Genomic DNA, 19,990 nt, shown 5'->3' with positions numbered 1-19,990 from the left:
TGCCTTTCCTTAAGGTGGGTGCCTTTTCTTAAGGTGGATGCCTTTCTTAAGGTGGATGCCTTTCTTAAGGTGGATGCCTTTCCTTAAGGTGGGTGCCTTTCCTTAAGGTGGATGCCTTTCCTTAAGGTGGGTGCCTTTCCTTAAGGTGGATGCCTTTCCTTAAGGTGGATGCCTTTCCTTAAGGTGGATGCCTTTCCTTAAGGTGGATGCCTTTCCTTAAGGTGGATACCTTTCCTTAAGGTGGATGCCTTTTCTTAAGGTGGATACCTTTCCTTAAGGTGGATGCCTTTTCTTAAGGTGGATGCCTTTTCTTAAGGTGGATGCCTTTTCTTAAGGTGGATGCCTTTTCTTAAGGTGGATGCCTTTCCTTAAGGTGGATGCCTTTCCTTAAGGTGGATGCCTTTTCTTAAGGTGGATGCCTTTCCTTTAGGTGGATGCCTTTCCTTTAGGTGGATGCCTTTTCTTAAGGTGGATGCCTTTTCTTAAGGTGGATGCCTTTCCTTAAGGTGGATACCTTTCCTTAAGGTGGATGCCTTTTCTTAAGGTGGATGCCTTTTCTTAAGGTGGATGCCTTTCCTTAAGGTGGATGCCTTTTCTTAAGGTGGATGCCTTTTCTTAAGGTGGATGCCTTTTCTTAAGGTGGATGCCTTTTCTTAAGGTGGATGCCTTTCCTTAAGGCTGTTTACCTTAAGACAAATTGGGCGCATTAAGATGGAGTCAAAACGGGGCTTCCCAGACTTTTCTTAGAAATGGGACTTAATGCGGAGGCGACATGCCTCCAGGCCACCGATGGGAACTCTGGAGAAGGACCGGAATTTGGGAAATGGTTCTTTTTTAGATACAAATACGTCTGTAAACTGTGCAGTGATTCAACCAGTCATGGAGCCACGAGCTGTCGAGCAGAACATGAAAGTGGTCTCCAGGTCCATCCATCCTGGGACAGAAATTTCCTTGTGGGGACGGACACAAATTTTGCCCACTCCGTCCAAAAAAAAACTGAACTTCATTACTTGAAATAGATGGAAATGTATTTTTATAAGCTTGAGATGACAGAATTGCCAGCTCTTGACTTGGCTTTTTCCCACTTAAACTGAGTACTTGAGCCGCACGGATCGGAATAGAGACATTCGGACGCTATTCATTAAGATGTATGAGAAGACATGTGGGAAGGGTGACTGGTGACCTATCAAATAGAACGAGCCTCAAGGTCAGGCCAGCAGCGCTCGAAACTCGTGACCTGCACACGACTTTCCCGTCCGAACAGGCGACACACAGACGGTAGCGGCACCAGCCATCTCTGCATGGCAGACGAGCGCACCAGGACCCCCCCCGCCTTGCGTAGTCCCTGTGCCCATGACCTCCCCCGTCTCCTAGCGTTTGCTCACAAGTAACAGAAACAAATGCCCCCCCCCCCCCGCCCCAAATCTGCAACAGAACACCTCAACCCCAGAGCTGACGTCGATGAAGGTTAGACATCCAGGTAATAAGATACGCCAAAAAAGCATTTACTCAGGCAACAAAATGATTGTACAAACGGTCAGACGTTTCTGACGACCATCCGGTGTCTTTATATGTATATGCAAAAGGGAGCTAGGTAAAGAACAAGCTCATCCTAACTATGAATTAATACGCAAAAGGGGAGGGACAATTTGTTTAGTAGTCTAAAGGAAACAGGGGTAAGAAAAGCTCGAGTTCTTGTCCAAGGTTGTAGTTGTCTTAATGAGGAATTTCCGCAGGGCGTTCCGCTTAATTCCTGTCCTTCAAGTTCCCGGCCTGCGGTCACCGGCTTCCGTTCAAGACTTCATCAATAAACAGAATAACTTTCTCGGGCAACAGGGAATTGTTTTTTTATCCATAAGCAGGGCAAGGAACTGGTGTGTTACACCGTACAGTGGGTACAGCTACCTACTCGGTAACGGTATCACAAGATGCGACATCTATCACACCGATATGGTACTGCATATGCTGCACCGATCACTGCCGACATAACCCCGTACCTCCAAAGATGTTACCGTTTCCATAACTGGTGAAAGGTGCTAGATAAAAAATGAAGGTTTAGTTTTGGGTCTGTCTCAGAATTATACGGGTGTGTTTAAGTTACTTAAAGGTAGGGCTGGAAATACTTTTTTCTGCGATACGTGCACTAGTGCAGGTAACATTGAAAATTACCTGCACCAGACAAATTTTGCCTGCACCACTCTGAACTAAAGAATTATGAATCATACTAAAATTGTTCAGGATTTTTTTCTTTCATATTTTATCAATGCAGCTACAATCCATACACACCTACATCATAGGACATTTATGTATAAAAGTTAAAACCCAGTACATGGACCAGTGCAGGTAGACCCTAGAAATACCTGCACAGCTCCAATTTTACCAGCACTAATCTGCATATGCAGGTGGTATTTCGAGCCCTGTTAAAGGTGTATATGACTACACATATATTATGTAAATGTTTCGTCAATCTCTGAAACTTTGATAAGAAAGGCAAGTTGGAAACAGCTGACGTTACGAGTTTTTCACTCAAAGCCGATCGAAGAACAAAATGCAAAAAAAAAAAAAAAACATTTAAAAATTTCCAAGACCAGAAACAGACTTTATCTTAAAAGTATTGTTTCGTAATGACATTTTTGTGAATGCATCCATTTTTCTTTCTTTCTAGTTGAAGTTAGACTGAGGACATGCATTTCTCACGTGTTACCCAGTGAAGTTGCAGGGAAGTTCATTTCTTTTATTTTTAATTTTTATTTATTTATTCATCAACAAAGTACAATACAGGACAGAGCGGTAGCAGTACGCTAATATTGACATCACCTCTAAAAAAAGATAACAACTGACAAGAAGAAATGAAATAACAATATCAAAACAAACAATTCACAGTTATTTACAATACTTTGGGTTACTAGTTGGTTGCAAAGCGTTTGGTATGTACAATATTTGTCTCAGTTAACTTTAAGATACTGCTGTTTGTATGAAAGTTCATTGATAAAAAGAATTCGGAAGACATCTCAGCCTTGAGGTGATGAAACGTACTATATAAATAGGAAGTTATGGCGGGGAGGAAGGCTGCGATGATGATAATGACGATCAGAGAAAATGTCACAAGCAACGCGCGGTGATTGGTCAATCAAACATCGTGACGTAAACTGGTGACGTATCGCCCAGAACGTGTTGCCGGAGTGTTTAAGTGATGACTGGCGTGCCATTTTTATCTCCGCCATGTTTTGATGACTTGTACCTTCTTAACCTTCAATGTCACCTTGATAGTCGGATGTTTTATTTATATATTTATTAATCTTTCAGGGTAGTCCCTACAGTTTAAAATTCAAAGGGAGCCCAAAAGATGTTGGAGTTGGAGGTTCTAGCCAACCTTCGCCCGCCGTTCGAATTTAGCCAGAGACAACTGCTATCAGAAAACGTCGGGGTGTCATATTTTTCTCTTTATAATACAAGACAATCTGTCCGGAAACAGACAATTGTCCTTCTTTGCGGTGCATTGACCCCCCCCCCCCTTTTCACGTACTAGTGTCTCGCCAGAAAAATGGGCGCCGCAAAAAAAACACAACAACATAAAACAACAGCAAAAAAACACGCCGCCATTCTCCTGCTCATATCAACTTTCCGGAGATCATGTACTAGCTACAGACTTCATCTACTCGTTATACACGCCCTGTATCTGTTGTGTCTACTAGTAATGAACACCCAACGGTACAAGAGAACAAACCTACCATACAAATTTCCATATTAGTTGTAGATTCGCTCACTATGTATCTGGCCATTTGCTTTGTGTTTCGTTTCTAGGACAAAAATTTACAGTGTATAGTAATGAGTCTTCTACATAACATACTGTTCATACGCATAGTGTATAGCAGTAATCGCCAAGTGTGGTATATCGTTATCCTTTGTGTAACGACATTTGTCACTTCACACATTTTGTCCCAGACAAAATAGTTTTCCAGCATGAGACCGACACGGGAAGGCTTACATCCGGGACAATTAGAAGATTAACACAGTCGGTGACGTCACTCCGAGTGACATCTGAACGCCCTATTTGCGCGTCTGACGCACGGACGTTCAGAAATAAGACTATCGTTCCGAGCGGTGACGCAAGCAGACGGCGGCAAGTGATTTTCAAATCCGGCTGCGTTAATTGCTCTATGCGAAGGCTAATATGTCAAATGAAGTCAGTCAGCGCTAAAAATATACCTCCAAGTGTTACGAGTAAGGGCCTTTCATGTAAACGTATGGGTTTATGGATGGTAATTTTTATAGTTTGATAAAAACTTATCAAGTTTTCGGAGACAAGTGCAAAGGTCCGTGCAACCTGGAGACTTCTAACGGAGAGGAGCAAGGGGCCAGTCCCTGGCCTAGGCACTTAGGCAGTAGGCAGGCAGGCTTTTTATAGAATTTTTAGTTTGTCGTCTCCTCTCTAGATTTGAAGTTCTTCGCGCACCCCATTAACGTCCACGCACAACGAGCCGAACGTACCGACCTGTACGTCAGATGTCGCACATTATGGTAATCACAACAGTTACTACTGGTCAAAAGAACGAGTTGTCCCCAGTTCATCTCGTCACAGAACGATTTATCCTGAAGCAGAGTTGAACTGTGATAATGATTTTCCACTGTCCAACACACTGTTTACACAATCACAGTTTAACTTAGCTTATTTCCGAATGATGTCTACCATTACCAACACCGAGGAGCTGCCAAGATGACATGGAGATTTGGTATTAGAAACAGAAGAGCCAGGTGTTGAAATAAAGCACCATAGCACCATCAGTTCACTGGCGAAATTACACGTAGCTTGTTTAAGGAAAAACTTCCACTGTCAGTGATTGACTACTGGCCCCCTGCCTCCCTCTTTTATGGATCTGACCGGTTGAAGGTTTGATATAAGCATAATTTTGTCAGGCTATGCTAAGTTTCTCGCCTAGGTTGCAACTATCAAAGATATCGCATGGTGGGGCTGTTGCACGGGCACGGTATGCGAACATTGCGATTCGTGTGGGTTAATGTGGGTGTGTGAGAAGGAACACAGGCTTCATTTGCATCAATAGTGTGAAAAGGTCATGTGGCTTGATTGTTCACATGTTTGACCAGATTTTGTCGGTCCCCTGAGTGGTGTTCTTTGGCAGGTTCTACTGTACATGTATGGGAAAAGACACAGGCATCTTCAATGGAACACATGAGAAATCATACGTTATCTATATACTTATATATTTATATACTACATGAAACTGTATGCCACCCATTAGGGCCTACGTCGCATTTCCAAGCCGGGGCCCGGCCGGGCAGCTTTCGGGAACGAAAAGTAAGATATCAAAACACCAAACTACACAAGACGTTAAGAGAATAGTCGTGGGCAGGGCCGGGATGTTTGCGGAAACGAAAAATAAAAGTGTTTACCAAATTATGCCCATTGCTATTTTTTTTACGTACTGTGTGTTTTATTGCCTTTTATATCATATCTTCCGTTTCTGAAAGCTGCCCGGCCGGGCCCCGGGTTGAGAATTGGGACCTAAGCTTAAGGTTAACGTCACATTTCCACACCGGGTCTGTTTGTGAGAACAATAAATAGAAATGTACATGTAAGAATATACACAAATAATGCCCACGGCTATTCTCTTAACGTCTTGTGTAGTTTGGTTTTAAAAAAAGGGGCCCGGACGGGCAGCTTTCGGGAGCGAAAAAAAATGATATAAAAGACATCAAAATACACAAAATGTCAAAATGAGATTCAAGGACATAATTTGTGTATTTTTCTTGGTATACAACTTGATTTCTCGTTTCTTAAAACATCCCGGCCGGGCCCCGGTTTGGAAATGTGACGTTAGCCTACACCAGGCGCGTGTATCATGGTCCTTACCAGGTAGTACTCCAGCTCGTTCAGGTCGTTGCCGTACGGAGACCCACCGGCCAGCCCCGGGCTGCTGTACGGCGCACCTCCCGCCTGCCCCCCGCGCGTTGCCTCCTCCTGGGCCTGGTACAGCCGGCTGAAGTCAGCCGTGTCAGGCATGTCCTCGATACAGCCGTCCTCAGCTGCAGGGTGGGGTGAGAACACTATTAATAATGGCATTCAAGGCTGGGCAGAAATATAATAAACTTTCTAGTATCAGGGTCGACTAGTTCCGATCCGCATTCGAAGCTGAGCAGAAACATAGTACTGGTATAGTACCAGGGTCGACCTGTTTGGATCCGCATTCAAAGGTGGGCAGAAACATAATAATATAGTACCAGGGTCGACTAGTTCAGATCCGAGTCCGGAGGTCAGCTTACTGGAACGAAAAATATGATGATGATAATACTATGATATTACATGATGAGATATCATGAAATTATATCATATCATATCATATCATATCATAAAAATATGATATAAAATACAACAAGAAAGTATTTATACGTATACTTTGTGTATGTTTTTTTACATACAGTTTTATTTTTTCCTTTCCGTAAAACCGCCCCCCGTCCCGTTTAGAGAAATTTGACCCCGCAGTGTTTTAGCATATTCTAAACTTACAGAGGCCATTTTCTTGGATAACTAAAAACAACTTTGTACAAAGCGGACTTTTTGGACATAGATATAGCTGGCTACTGTGTGGGCTAATGTGTTATGACCTAGTACCTGGAATATTCACGGATTAGATTATGACACCCCGAACTTGACGATTTTTACATTATCGCCAATAGATTATACATCATTACAATAACTTCATGTATAATGTGCCCACTGGGAATTCATAACCAGAACCAAAACAGTCACAGATATACAGCGCCACCTATGATAAAACAGTGCGTGTGGTACTGCAGCTCCCGTACAAAGATACCGCTGCTGCTGCACTTCGCGGTGGGTCGCTATGTGCAAAACCTTATGCACGATTTATTATCAGGAAATAGGAAAGTTTGAGCAGCATGATTTATATTGATGTACTTTAAATGACTCTGTAAATAAGAACAGGTCTAAAGTTCCACTCCTGTGCCTCTGTAGTCACCTCGCGTTCTGATAAAATCCTGTTCTGCTTGTACAGAGATTACCAGACTCTCCTGTCAACTGACCCGTAGCGATGCTAGCCGCCTCCTTCACAAGCCTACATCCGGCATTGACGTCATAAGGAGCACCAAGGGGAGAGAAAAACATCTCCTGTGTCTGAAACAGCCGGAAGAGATCCGCAAACACGAGATGTCTTCATCAGATTTCCTCCATCAACAATCCCTCCTCCAGCGATTCGATGCCAGATAAATCCGACCCCACATCAAGGGTGGCGGCGTTTTGGGTACTAATTCTCCCTTCCTGAGCAATCTGCCTCGGTGTTAATTTACTCAAAGTTCTAACCGGCTTTCAGATCTAATCCACCCCTCAAGGTCCGAGATAGAGTTCCTACTACAGACGCGTGTCCAGAATAAGAGTGAGGATTGTCTTCTCTCTGTCTCTCTCTGCCGCTCTGTGATCGAGCTATGGTGGTATCTAGCATAACACGTGAGGTGGTGCGCACTCGTATCTATTTTATTGCAACAAGATTAAGATACAGGACAAGATGACGACATGCTCAAGCTTACAGCTTATTTCGTGTCGCCATCAACAGAGTACATTACAAAGGTACATAACAAATGCTACAAATGCAGAAAGTATTGTGTAGGCTTCAAACATCATAGACTTATGACTTATGTGCAGCTCCTTCCTGTCACCACTGTCACTATACATGATCACACTTTACAGGCCCTCTTTCCAACACATAGAGACCGCTGTTTGGCCAATATTTCAATTTGCACGACTAATGACTGTATGAATTCATCATAATCCATAAGTATGTTAAAGTTATTATGGTTTATCCTATGATGCATTTGTATGTTCAATTGTTTGTAATGCCGACTGTAACAAGTGTAATCAGTTCTGGAAGCCTGGAAGGTACTTCCTGCTCATGTAAGTTTGCTTTGGTGAAATAAATAATAAGATATATACTACGGGTTGGCGAACATACATGATTTCAAAGACCAGCAAACCCAACAAAACTTTCAAAAACACAGTCTTCAATCAGTGAAACGAACCAGTATCGAGAGTTTTATTTGGCCAATCTAAAGCGGGCTGATGCTGTCCTAGCGCGGGCCTGTGGTATCGGATCTCGCCAGGACCCAGAAACCCCTAGCCTGGGCACCAACCGGATAGTAGTTCGCTCCTATATGCTCGCTTCTGCTATTCCAGACGTTAACGTGGTCCGGGATCACAGACGGAACAGCGGCAGAGAAGCAATATATATATAGTGTATAATGAATGTCAGAGCTAGAAGTCACTGTATATAGTATATAATGAACGCCGCTGAACTACTTTCCGGAGGCTACCCAGGCTAAGAAACCCCGATATCTACCAGAAAACAGCGCGTCATCGTTGGACAAAAATGCCCAGCGGGGCTGCAGCAGATGCTATTAGATCTTCTAGTTTCAAATATCCCATCTTGGTACGCTATCCGGCAGGGGGAATTTACGAACGGTGCTTCCGCGCGAAACATGGATGCGTAAGTTGCCGGAGGCTACCTTTTATGCAGGAGCAGTTTCCTGGCGAGATAAAACTCAACGGTCACCCCACATCAAGTACAAACATATGCCATGAACCATTCGCGACTTCAAGAGGACCAATGACGTGCACAACGCTTATATCTTGTGTATGTTATTCCCAGTGTCCATGTTTTTGTCCTGTGTAATTTTGTTACTCCTGTGAGAGTAACTGTCGCATGTAACTGTGTCAGCTAAATGAGTTAGTAAAACAATAAACAACGCGGTATGTATCTTGATGTGGACAGATTAAACGGTATACCTTCAGCACACTAGCTTCTGTATGTGTGTCTGCATCTGTATCTGTATAGCCAATATCTCTACCTTTTAGCCTTACACTCCAGCTTCTGTATGTGCACATGTATCTGTATAGCCGACATAACCACCCTTCAGCCTAACATACCAGCTTCTGTATCTGTATCTGTATCTGTATCTGTATCTGTATCTGTATCTGTATCTGTATCTGTATAGGCGGAATATACACCCTTCAACGAAACACACCAGCTTCTGTATCTGTATCTATATAGCCGGTATAACCGCCTTTAGGTGTAACACACCAGCTTGGCAGACACGCGACAAGGTAGCAGCTGGTTACATTTCACCGAATGACCTGTCACATCTTATCTTTGCACATCTAAATTTAGCAAACGTTGTTGAGATTTATTTGATGAGGATGCCCATACAGCACTTGTTACCAACGAGCTCCACTCTGCGGTAGTTTTAGAAATAAACTCATTTTGAACGTCTCGAGCCTGGGTCGATGACTGTTGTAAAAGCATCGACTACACCTAATGGATTCTGAGTATTGGAGCGGGCTGTAATGCCGTTTGAACGCCCACTCAGTTTTTAACCACTCATCCACCGACTCCCCTGACACGCCTGCGAGGCTGAGTGGGCGATGCCTGCAATATCTCGATACCTGTTCCATAACAAAGATACACATGTAGGTGCCTTGGTTTTTGAGGAATAATGGTTCGGCGTTAGTTTGAGTCCTCCATATACAGGATTATTGAATTCTCACGTGTGATGTGTTTTGTTATTGATGTTTGCACTTATTGGATATCTAAGTTTTACTGAATGCAAACCGAATGTATCCTTTAACTGCGGCCGCGTGGCGCGTTGGTACACCCGATCCCTCGATCTCGGAAGTTAAGCAACGCGCGGTCCAGACAGTTTTTGGATGGGAGACCAACCAAGGAAGACCGGGTTGCTGTAGCCTCCAAAGCTTTCCACGAAATCGTCTTCCGGGAGGGACGTAAAACGGGGTCCCGTGCTCGAGGAGGTCCCTCGACCACGTTAAACAGCCTCATTACTCATTAGGTACCTACTGGCTGGCAAAATACACCTGGTGATTATTATTATTACGGCAGTGAGGATTGAGAATGCGGTGCAAGCTGTGAACAGCAGACCTGACGGTACAACGCCGTCACCTACATCTGTCACTGTGCAGCGAATCATTTCTATCTTCCTTTTTGATTTGTTTTTTTATGCACCACACATATCAAGAACGCAATACATGCATTATTCTTGGCTCTAGATACAAAATGTAAATGAACAACCACGTAAGTTAATGATACCAATACTGGTGTACAAACACGCCCAAACGTAAAAGTCGAGGCCATTTTAACCAAAATTATTGGTTACCCGGCAGTGTCAAAGGAAAAGACTTCAGTGTCAGATATCTTGCTATCCATGAAAAAGTAAAAACCCTAATATGATAGCAAACCCGTACCTTGTCTGACTATTTCGTTCATTCGCGAAACTACATACACAGCCGCAAAGCCGTGCTACTGAAAACGTAAGCTTCTTGGCAAAAGCAAGACGTTTATGGAATCTATGGAGGACTCTCAGGGTGTTTCAACATCTTATAATCACCCAGTAAGTGCACAATCGTCAGTAGAAGCCAGGAGGCTACAGGGAATTGCCTGACTGACACTTTAACTACGGATCTACTAGGATAGAAATACATTCGGATTATCTGTACATGGAAGGTGATGGAGGACAGATTAATGAATGAATGAATGAAGATCTTTATTGTACAGTTTTGCCCAACCGAGCTAAGTACAGGTCACAACAAGTCAAGATATATACATACTAAAAAGTATCACAAATCTAGTCTAACACAGAAGTTCGGCTTCTTCTCGCTTCTTCGTAATGGTGAAAATGTAGGACTGTATGGGTTTAGCTATTGTCGGTTTGTCAAAACGCATGAGAAGTATAAACTTGTCAGTGCTACTCATGTGTCTAAAATGAGTGAATCTGCTTTCTATATAACTAAATAGAGTATTTCTATCATTGACATACATATCGCAATCAATAGTTAAGTGCACTTCATCTTCTACCATGTTTGAGGTACAAAATTGGCAGACTCCTTGTTCTAGAGGAGTGCGGGTGTGCCTTCCTGATTCCATTCGCAGTCTGTGGCAACTGATTCTTAGTTTAGCAATTGTAGTTCTGTGCCGAATGTTTGTAATTTATCAATGTGGCATAAACTCTGCACTAGCTTACTTTGATCTTGACTTTGATCGACAAATGATGATGACGATGACAAAAAAGGAAAGTGATCTCGATCCAGTTTAGCTTATTGAAGAGTTATTCTCCCACTAGTCGTGACAGAGAAGAAAGACGCTATATACAGTATTTACAGGTTCATTGTACCGGAGAAATTCAACTCACTAGCTCTTTTCGACAAACACAGTGAACAATGGACCACGGCTTAACGTCCCATCCTTATACCCCTTTCACATTTGGCGACAATCGATCGGACGACGATTCTGCGGCAATCGCCAGAGCCTCGCTTATGTAACTTAATTGCACAACAATTGTACAAGGTACAAAGCATGGCTCATATGCGACAGGGACGGTTTTCAGGTGAAAAATACGCGCAACCTTCTATCGATCTTAAATATGGCCTATCTTCCATCGATACGCCCGAAGATCGTGGATAATGTGATTAGGAGTGCAACTCTTTCCGGTAGCGTGCATGTCGGGTGAGCGACACAGCCGGAATCGAACACAAGGCTTCTAGTTCCAGAGGCAGGGTCGCTAACCACTGGACTACGCAAGCTACATCATGATGATGATGAAAAAATGTCGCAATCCTTACCCGTGTATCCCTTTGGACAGGGGTTAGGCGGGTTGGGGTAGGCGTCCGGCTTGCGGTTGTTGTCCGACTCCACCATGGCCGCCCACAGGTTGGGGATGTTCCCGGCCGGGCCCAGGTGCTGCACACCTTCTGACGCGCCTCCTGCAATATGGGGTGGATTTGTTTTCATCAATCAAATCAATGTTTTATTCAGTAAGGATCTCGCGGGTAATACACCCGAATTTCGTTCTTATTACAAAACCTGGAAACACATAACCACATATTACAAAAAACCCACTCCTTTGCACTCTGCTTCACATAGTACAATAATTGATTAAAATTACGTTAGACAAACCTAAGCAGAAGTTACAAACTGTGCAGATAGCTACTTAAATGTTGAAGGTATTACTGGGCAGTTGCCATTTAGCTTAAGCCATGTTGTATTCAAATACAATTCAATCTCTACAACTGGATGACAAAAGGAGATTTCATTTCAAACGTTTCGAGTGACATCCATCACTCTTCTTCAGCGTCACTCTCCTTTTTTATCCAGTTGTAGAGATTGAATTGTATTTGTCATATTGTTAGGACTTGGATGTCTAACCTTCATAAACGTATTAAGCCATGTTGATTTAATTATATGGATGGCATCGACGAGCGCATGAATTTTTGTCCGTTTCCAAAAAAAAAAAAGAAGTTGTCAACCATGCTTTAAATCAGCAGTTGCAAAAGTAGCAAATATTTGCCGTAGATAAAAAAGTTACATGTATGCAGGAGAACATATATACTACGAAGATGTGAAGGAAAAACGAAGAATCTGTTGTTCAGTATTTTTTAACAAACATACATAAGCAAAATACAGATAGCGGCCCACCCAAGTTGAAACAACGTGTATTGGCGCCGCTATCAAAACAAAATGAAAACAGAAAGCCTATTCTCTGATTGGCTGACAGCTGGTTTTGGGGGGGGGGGGTCCACAGGAACTAAGAGTGACAGTTAAATGAGCAGGGCACATCCAGACAGGCAGTTTGGCTGTTGGATGTCCCTGCGTAGGAGGATGCGAGATTCGCATCCATTTCCGACATTTTTTACAGTCTACGTCACATATTTGCTCATTTTGCAGCTGCTTTGTACGATTCACAGCATGATTGAAAACTTTTTTTATTTATTTTAGGGAACGGCCGAAAATTGATGCGGGCGGATGTCATTTGTGCTGTAAGGCGTAAGGTTATGATTGTCACACAGCAGACAAGTGGGAAAAAAAACAATCATTGTGGTAATCTGTGCATCTACGTATACAACTCCTCCATATCCGGTCACATGACGTCCTTCATCACATCCGGCTACATGATGCCTAGTCTGTGTAACACAAACTCTGCTGTCCAGGGCTGTAACTGGCCCCTTCCCGCCGGCGGATGTTGGGCGGGCTACTATAAGCGAGATTTCATCAGGCTACTTGATACCTACCCATGACGTATTAAAATATACACAGAAACTGGGACGTCAACATATTCCGTTGGTACGCAGGTAATTTGGCGAAATAAAGGTGAAATGATTTGGTACATTTTAGCCCCCTTGGAAGCCTCCTTGCGATCATTTCTAAAAGTTATTTTTGTTTGTAGATGACACAATTGTGTCTACGAAATAAGGTGGGTCCGATTTTGCACTTAATCTGTGTCAATAACCCCCATACTGCCTTCATCGTCGTGTAAGCATAAAAGCTGAGCCCATAACTACAAAAGGCTTGTACAGATTCCCGTGCAAATATCGCGCTAAAATTGGTTTAAACGGAAAGCGGTTTGTTTACTCTCAACTATGCAGTAACGCCATGTAAGCCATCATGACGGTCGCTGCTGTGTGCTTAACATTTGTTTGATTTGTTTGAACATTTATTTATTCACGAGGTCATGAGGGAGGTAAGAGTCAGATAAAACATAACAGAGATACAGATTACATCGAGTTCTAATAAATCTATCAATATATATACATGGCCAAAAGCAAAAGCTCAGGGTTCGTAGGTCATCATCTGTTTGTGCTATCGCCATGATAGGAATGAAAAATGTAAAGTGCATATGATAAGAAAATGTAATCAATTTGCCGGGGGGGGGGGGGGTTAGCCCCAGACAGACGATGTAGTGATGCCATGTTAGCAATCACGACAGCCGCCGCTTTGTGTTTAACATCTGCTGAAGCTATCGCCATTATAGAAATGAAACAAAAGCAGGTGTAAATCCGTACCTGTGATGCTCTGTGGCCCCTCTATGTCCAGCTCCTCCTCTGCGGGATACTCCACCCGCGGCTGCTGCAGGCCCCGCACGGCCTTGTAGTCATCCATGCGGTCCAACAGTTCGCGCAGCTCCGACAACACTTCATTCTCGGTCCGCTCGTCGTAGCTTCGCACCGCCAGCACCAACGGTAGCAGCGACAGGAGAAGTCTCACGGCCGCCATGTTGGTCACGTCGTCTGATCTATGTATCCCTATATATTATATATACAGGACAAGATGTTGTGACGTTACTGATCTAGTTCTGAGAAATGCCCTCGATGGCCCTCCAAGGACAAATATTGCACGCTAAGGTTACGGGAAAATGTGGACAGAAATGTGGACACAAAATAAGCTCCTGCAAATTTGCGTTGTGATATCCCTTCTGGAAGTGAAAACAAACACCGGGCTCAGGTGCAGGTTACATCAGAGCGCGTGATTGCTATTCAGTACCACGGCTAGTCGGCCATTTTGTTTGCCCCGTGACGTCACTGCGTGGGTCCAGCTGACGTGCAGTAAGACCCGTGGGCGTTTTGTAGGTTTTTTTTTCATAAGGAGTAAGGCTTTTATTTCCCTTCTGGACTACATTAGACAACACCCTACCCTGTGTATGTAGCTCAGTCAATAGGCGTGTTAGCTCAGTATTATGTCTTGTGCCGAATCCGCCATTTTGAATCGGAAACCAGGGGGCCTAGACAGGTTTTTTTTGTGCTTCGTAACAAAACAGCACTGAACCAGTTTATCGTTTGATCACAAATAGTGACAGCGGTATGCGCAAGCACTTTTACGGCCATCTGGATATGACATGCGCGTTATGTATTAATCTATCATACGTGAAGCCACCCTAGAAATACAACGTTGAATGGCCACCTCATTCCCTCAAAGAATGAAAGGAAATGTGCCGATTTTTATTCAAAATGTTAGACAAGACCAAGTTTAAAATGAAATACATGGTAGGCTCTGTATGTTGTTTACATCACTGCACCTACATGCTTTTTTCAAGTTCTCATCATAACATGCCTTTTTTCTTACAGAAATATCTTAAGCAAGCAAGCAAGCAACAAACCAAACAAACAAACAACCAAGCAGGCAATGTTGTTAGATATGGCCATATCAGCTTGTAGCTGATTCAGAATTTTGGATAGATAAAAAATAATGCACACTAATATTGCATTAATATTGCACTAATACCCCCCCCCCCCCCACACACACACAGGTAGATCCCAATCATTTATTTAATGTATTAGAATTTAAAAATCGCACGGGAAAAAAACACGTTAAAATCACCGCAGTCTTTCATCCCTTTCTGTGCAAATGTTTAAGTTCGGAAATGAACAACACATCTAAGCCCAGATCTGAGCAGCCATTTCTGACTCTGACGTATTCGTGTTACCGTCTGTTGTTATACGACCCAATTTTCGGCCCAGGAAACGACCAGTTCTGACGTACACAGCCCTCTTTATCTACGGGCCGTTCATCACAGTAACAGCGGGGAGGGGGCCGGGGGAGATGGTGACCGAACCTTTAACGTACCTGTCTCGGTCTGGCCTCACCTTGTTTTCCCGTCAATGATCGGACTGAGAAAAAAACAATGACGAAACGATGTTTTACCTTCTCTATTGATGTGCTGGAGGCTGCTGTGTGTGACGCACAAAGATGGCGTCCTGCGAAATGGGTCATTAATTATTCATATTTGCGATGCGCGATTATATGAATAATAGCTGGTGGGAGGTATGTGTGTAGTAGGAAGATTGGGTTCAGGGCGGAAATGGTAGATTCGTGTAAATTTTCAGCAGAATTAAGAAGCAGAAACAGCAAACAAGTGGTGGTACCGCCGATCACGACACCAATAGACAAGGAAACAAATGAAAATGACAAACGCAACAGACATAATATTATGGACACCACTGTTGTCATGTTAAGGGTTAAGTGAATGCGAATAGAATCATTAAAAGCTCAATCGTCAATTATGAATTGCGCGTATACGTTTCAAATGCGTTAACGACCGTAAGCTGTTGTGAAGTATTCCATAGAAGTGGTCTTTGCATTTATCGCCAGTACATGGAAATTAAATAACTGCGAAAGCGTAAATAAAAAGGAAAACAGACCTAAAGTAGCCTCTCCTCGTAAATCAGTGGGCTCTTCCGTTGACCCCCATGACCTGTAATATCTGGAGATCACAGAGGCTCCAATGAAAGACCTTTGAGATATTTGGACGTTTTTGAACGCACTGAACGGCCTTTCTTATTCATTTATTTCTGTATTTGTTTACCAGGGTTGGTGTTTACTAGCACTGCTTTTCCGGGAGGCCCTGGGTGCAAGTACAACAACACATACACACAATAAGATATTTGCACATCACAACAGATTGTAAGTCACACTGAAATTGTTTCTTTAGTCATGTTCATATGTGTGCCAAGTCGTTAAGGGTTAGAGGTCAGAGGTCACACAATTCTCTTGCAGTATAGTTTTTTTTTTCTTTTTCATCGAACCTCAGTGATACTGCTGCTATGTTTATGTTATGTATTATGACATCATTACACAGTATAACCTAGGACTAGTCTTCCATATTTTGCAGCTGTATTTCAGTCCATACCCACTAACCTGATCATCCAGGTTACTGTCCAGGCAAATGCAAATCTTCATTAATATTCATAAAAACACTGTAATGTGCCATTAGGTTTTACCATAAACTATGACTCAGTCTTATGTTAATCTATAATGAAGTTTACACATCATTCTGCTCACATACCGCACTCTATGAAAATACTTAACCTGCTAACACACCATATTATTAAAACAGTTGATTAGCTTGTATTACTTTTTGTTATGGTTTTTCAGGTGCCTCGACCACGTTAAACAGCCTCATTACTCATTGGGTACCTACTGGCTGGCAAAATACACCAGATGATTATTTTCTTTCGACCTGATTGTTAAGCATACAATATGCTTAGTTCCTATTTGTTAGGTTTGCATATAAATAGATATCACTTGATCTATTCTGTATTCTGCTCGCGGCATGGCCACCTGCACCACCATTGAGAAGGTGATGAATAAAGTTCAAAGTTCAGTGTTTCATGACTCATCAACCGTCTTTGCGAAATTCCCACTTTTAACTCGGCATCACAAAGCAAGAAAGTAAGCACGAAGGGACATTACCGGCAACATAACGGCCGGTGTTCTCTATGACTGTCTCTGCGCGAATTTCAGACATCGGCCGATGTTCTCGGGTCCCCGGGCACCGTCCAATACGGCAATAGGGCAGATGTTCAGGTGAAAATCACGCCGCTCAATTCTCAGGCACTTTTAAAATGCACCCTATTGCATCAAGGCTTTTAGCGATTTGCGAAGCCATTAGGGGACCTACATACTCAGGTAATTAGGTTGAGAGTAGGCTTCATAACGAACCAAAAATTCCACCAAATAGACATAGAAAACGCCGAAAAGAGACTTCAAAACGGCTTGATAACGAACAAGACCATTTCAATGCATCTCGAAATAGATGTATGTCTCTAGCTTGTTTTATGCACCTTTGTTCTGCCCTTTCCATGTCTCTCAAGTGTGTGTCCTTTGTATGTTCTTATACTAGATAGACACAGAAAACGCCAAAAACAGACTTCAAAACGGCTTGATAACGAACAAGACCATTTAGAAATAGATGTGTATGTCTCCAGCTTGTTTTGTCTTACCATTTCTATGTCTCTCAAGTGTGTACACTCCTTAGAAGTGTGCGTAGTTTGTATGTTCTTATACTCAGACTTCAAAACGGCTTGATAACACTAGAGGACATCTCAAAATAGATGTATACGTCTCCAGCTTGTTTTGTGCTCCTTCGTCCTGCAATTTCATGTCTCTAGAATATGTGTGTCCTGTCCATGTACGTACTCCGCACCATACGATAGACATAGAAAGCGCAGAAAACAGACTTAAGGTCAAAACGAGCCATAGAAATATATCTGTTCGGGGTTGGCGAAGAAGCAGCCTTTTCATCGCGCGCACTTAACTGGTTCGTCCTTGAGATCAAAGAACGTCCTAGATTTGGACCTTACATAAGAAGACCGACACCACAGCACGTACCGCACGTACACACCGTGGCTGCAACCTGACGCCAAAACCGCGCTAAGAGCTCTGCTTCATCCAATCCGTGGTACCAGCAATGAGACGTCTGCATGGTCATGTCAACACAGCCACAGAACTCGCATCACGTCAAGGGTTCCAGTTAGATATTAGACAAACCAAGAATAAACCTCTTTTAGTTACAGAGCCATAGCAGTAGGGAACCAGTAGAACTTCAGATATTTAAAAGCGGACTTTGTGAAGCGTCCTCTTGACTAAATCTTAACGATCTCGATCAAATGATTTCTTAAAAAAAAAAGTGAATACCAGGCAAATGGCGCAGTGGCTAGCGACCGGAAGGTACAATATGCGATCAAACTAAGAAATCTTATCATCGTCGGTGCTGTGAACTTCGATGTGCACACTATGGGGTTAGGGTGCCTCTGCTGGGGCGTTAAGCTGTTTAACGTTTGGGGAGAGTCACAGAGAGCTTAACTTAAGGGGATCGCCCTTTCAGGCTTAGGTCCCAATAGCATCGGTGCCCGTCAGGGATGTAGCCCCGGCCGGGCTCCGAAAACAATTTGTCCCGACGGACTGCCGGATACCAAGGGGTACCGTTCGGTGTTCCCCACGGGTGGCCGACGGTCTATGTGTTAGGCTTAAGTCACATTTCAACAAAGGGGCCCGACCGGGCAGCTTTCGGGAGCGAAAAGAATGATATAAAAGACATCAAAATACACAAAATGTCAAAATAAGATTCATGGGCATGATTTGTGTATATTTCTAGGTAATTTGTAATTTTTCGTTTCTTAAAACATCCCGGCCGGGCCCCGGTTTGGAAATGTGGCCTAAGCCTTACCGGGTGCCATGTTCAGTTTAAGTCCAACTTAAATTCAACCCGTATCCCGGCCGGGCCCAAACATATCCCGGGAGTCGCAAGTGTCCCACGGGGCCACGTAGTGGTTAAGCCCGAAAGTGTCCCCCAACAGTCCGTGAACTGCCCAACAGGGCCCCTTTTTCTACTTGGAACCTTAGCCTAAACTTGGAAGATTATCATACAATTTTAAAGTGGTCAGTGCTGGAATAATCCCTGTCTTTAGAAGCATCTGACCTGTGGCCAAAACACCCACGCACGTATGAGCCTCGCTCCTGTTCTAATTCTATCACATCATCACGGGAAAGTGCGTGGGCCGGTTCGGCAATTACTTTCCAAGCAGAGTTTAGGCTCCGGCTTTTTTTTTGAGGTTTTTATGGGGTTTTCTGTTTTGTACCGTCTTCTCTATGTTTGGGCGAGAGACATAAAGAAAACGGTACAAAATAGAAAGCCGCATAAAAAGCCTAAAACGTCAAAAACACCCGGTCTAACCTCTTCTTGGAGAACACTCGCCAATGTCCAGCTAGCTTATTAGAAGGCCGAATCTGAAAGCAAACACTCTCCGGGCCTGGCGTGGGGGGATGGCCGGGCAGTGGAGTCGTTCCACTACCGGTCTCTTTTCATTTTTTTATTTCAATTCATGTCTACTTTTCAGGCATCTCCACTCAAAGAGAATGAAGACAAAAGATCAACAGACACACTTGAATTCTTTGGTGGCGGGAATACCAGTGTATTCTAATAATTGAAAATATCGTGGGCGGGGCTCCATGCATTGGAGTAGTTCCACTATCGGTTTCTTCCTTATCATCATCCATCTACCCGCATTCTCCCGCGTAATGTTAGGCAGTTAGCGCTGACTGCGGGCGTCCCTCAATCTGAACATCCGTCAACCGTTCAAACAACTAGAAAGATAACCAGGAAAGGGGTCTGTGGGATGAATGTGATGCAGAGAAAACGAGCACAAAGGAAGTAGCTGTGGGCGGAGGCAATGGTTGGAATGGAGCTATTGCCTAAGGCAAGGACCGTGTGGTAGGGTCTTCGTCTTGAAGAGTCTTTTCATGCATTTTTATGTTGCTTTTGTTATTGATGCTATGTATGGTGGTTGCTATGTACTTAGCGATGATAAGTAACAATATATTTGGAAGTTATTTCCCCCAAG

General features: G+C 43.3%; 1 protein-coding gene across 2 annotated transcripts in view; it reads right to left on the bottom strand.

Moving 5' to 3' along the window:
- LOC118423235 (neuroendocrine protein 7B2-like) overlaps positions 1–15,577 on the bottom strand; it is a 35,684-nt gene extending 20,107 nt beyond the window's left edge. The window contains exons 1-4 of one of the 2 annotated variants that reach the window (XM_035831319.1): positions 15,513–15,577; positions 13,877–14,114; positions 11,660–11,800; positions 5,873–6,045 (exon numbers count right to left, since the gene is read on the bottom strand). In XM_035831319.1, coding sequence (XP_035687212.1) covers positions 5,873–6,045; positions 11,660–11,800; positions 13,877–14,087 — 525 coding nt within the window. In that variant the 5' untranslated portion in view covers positions 14,088–14,114; positions 15,513–15,577. Of the gene's footprint in view, positions 1–5,872; positions 6,046–11,659; positions 11,801–13,876; positions 14,117–15,434 lie in introns of both variants that reach the window. The other variant, XM_035831310.1, reaches the window with a different exon arrangement.
- Between the last annotated feature and the right edge of the window lie 4,413 nt (positions 15,578–19,990).

Source organism: Branchiostoma floridae, chromosome 1 (genome assembly GCF_000003815.2).
Source record: "Branchiostoma floridae strain S238N-H82 chromosome 1, Bfl_VNyyK, whole genome shotgun sequence".
Classification (NCBI taxonomy): domain Eukaryota; kingdom Metazoa; phylum Chordata; class Leptocardii; order Amphioxiformes; family Branchiostomatidae; genus Branchiostoma; species Branchiostoma floridae.
The sequence above is the reverse complement of the archived record's forward strand: the minus strand, read 5'-3'. Positions and strand labels throughout refer to the sequence as shown.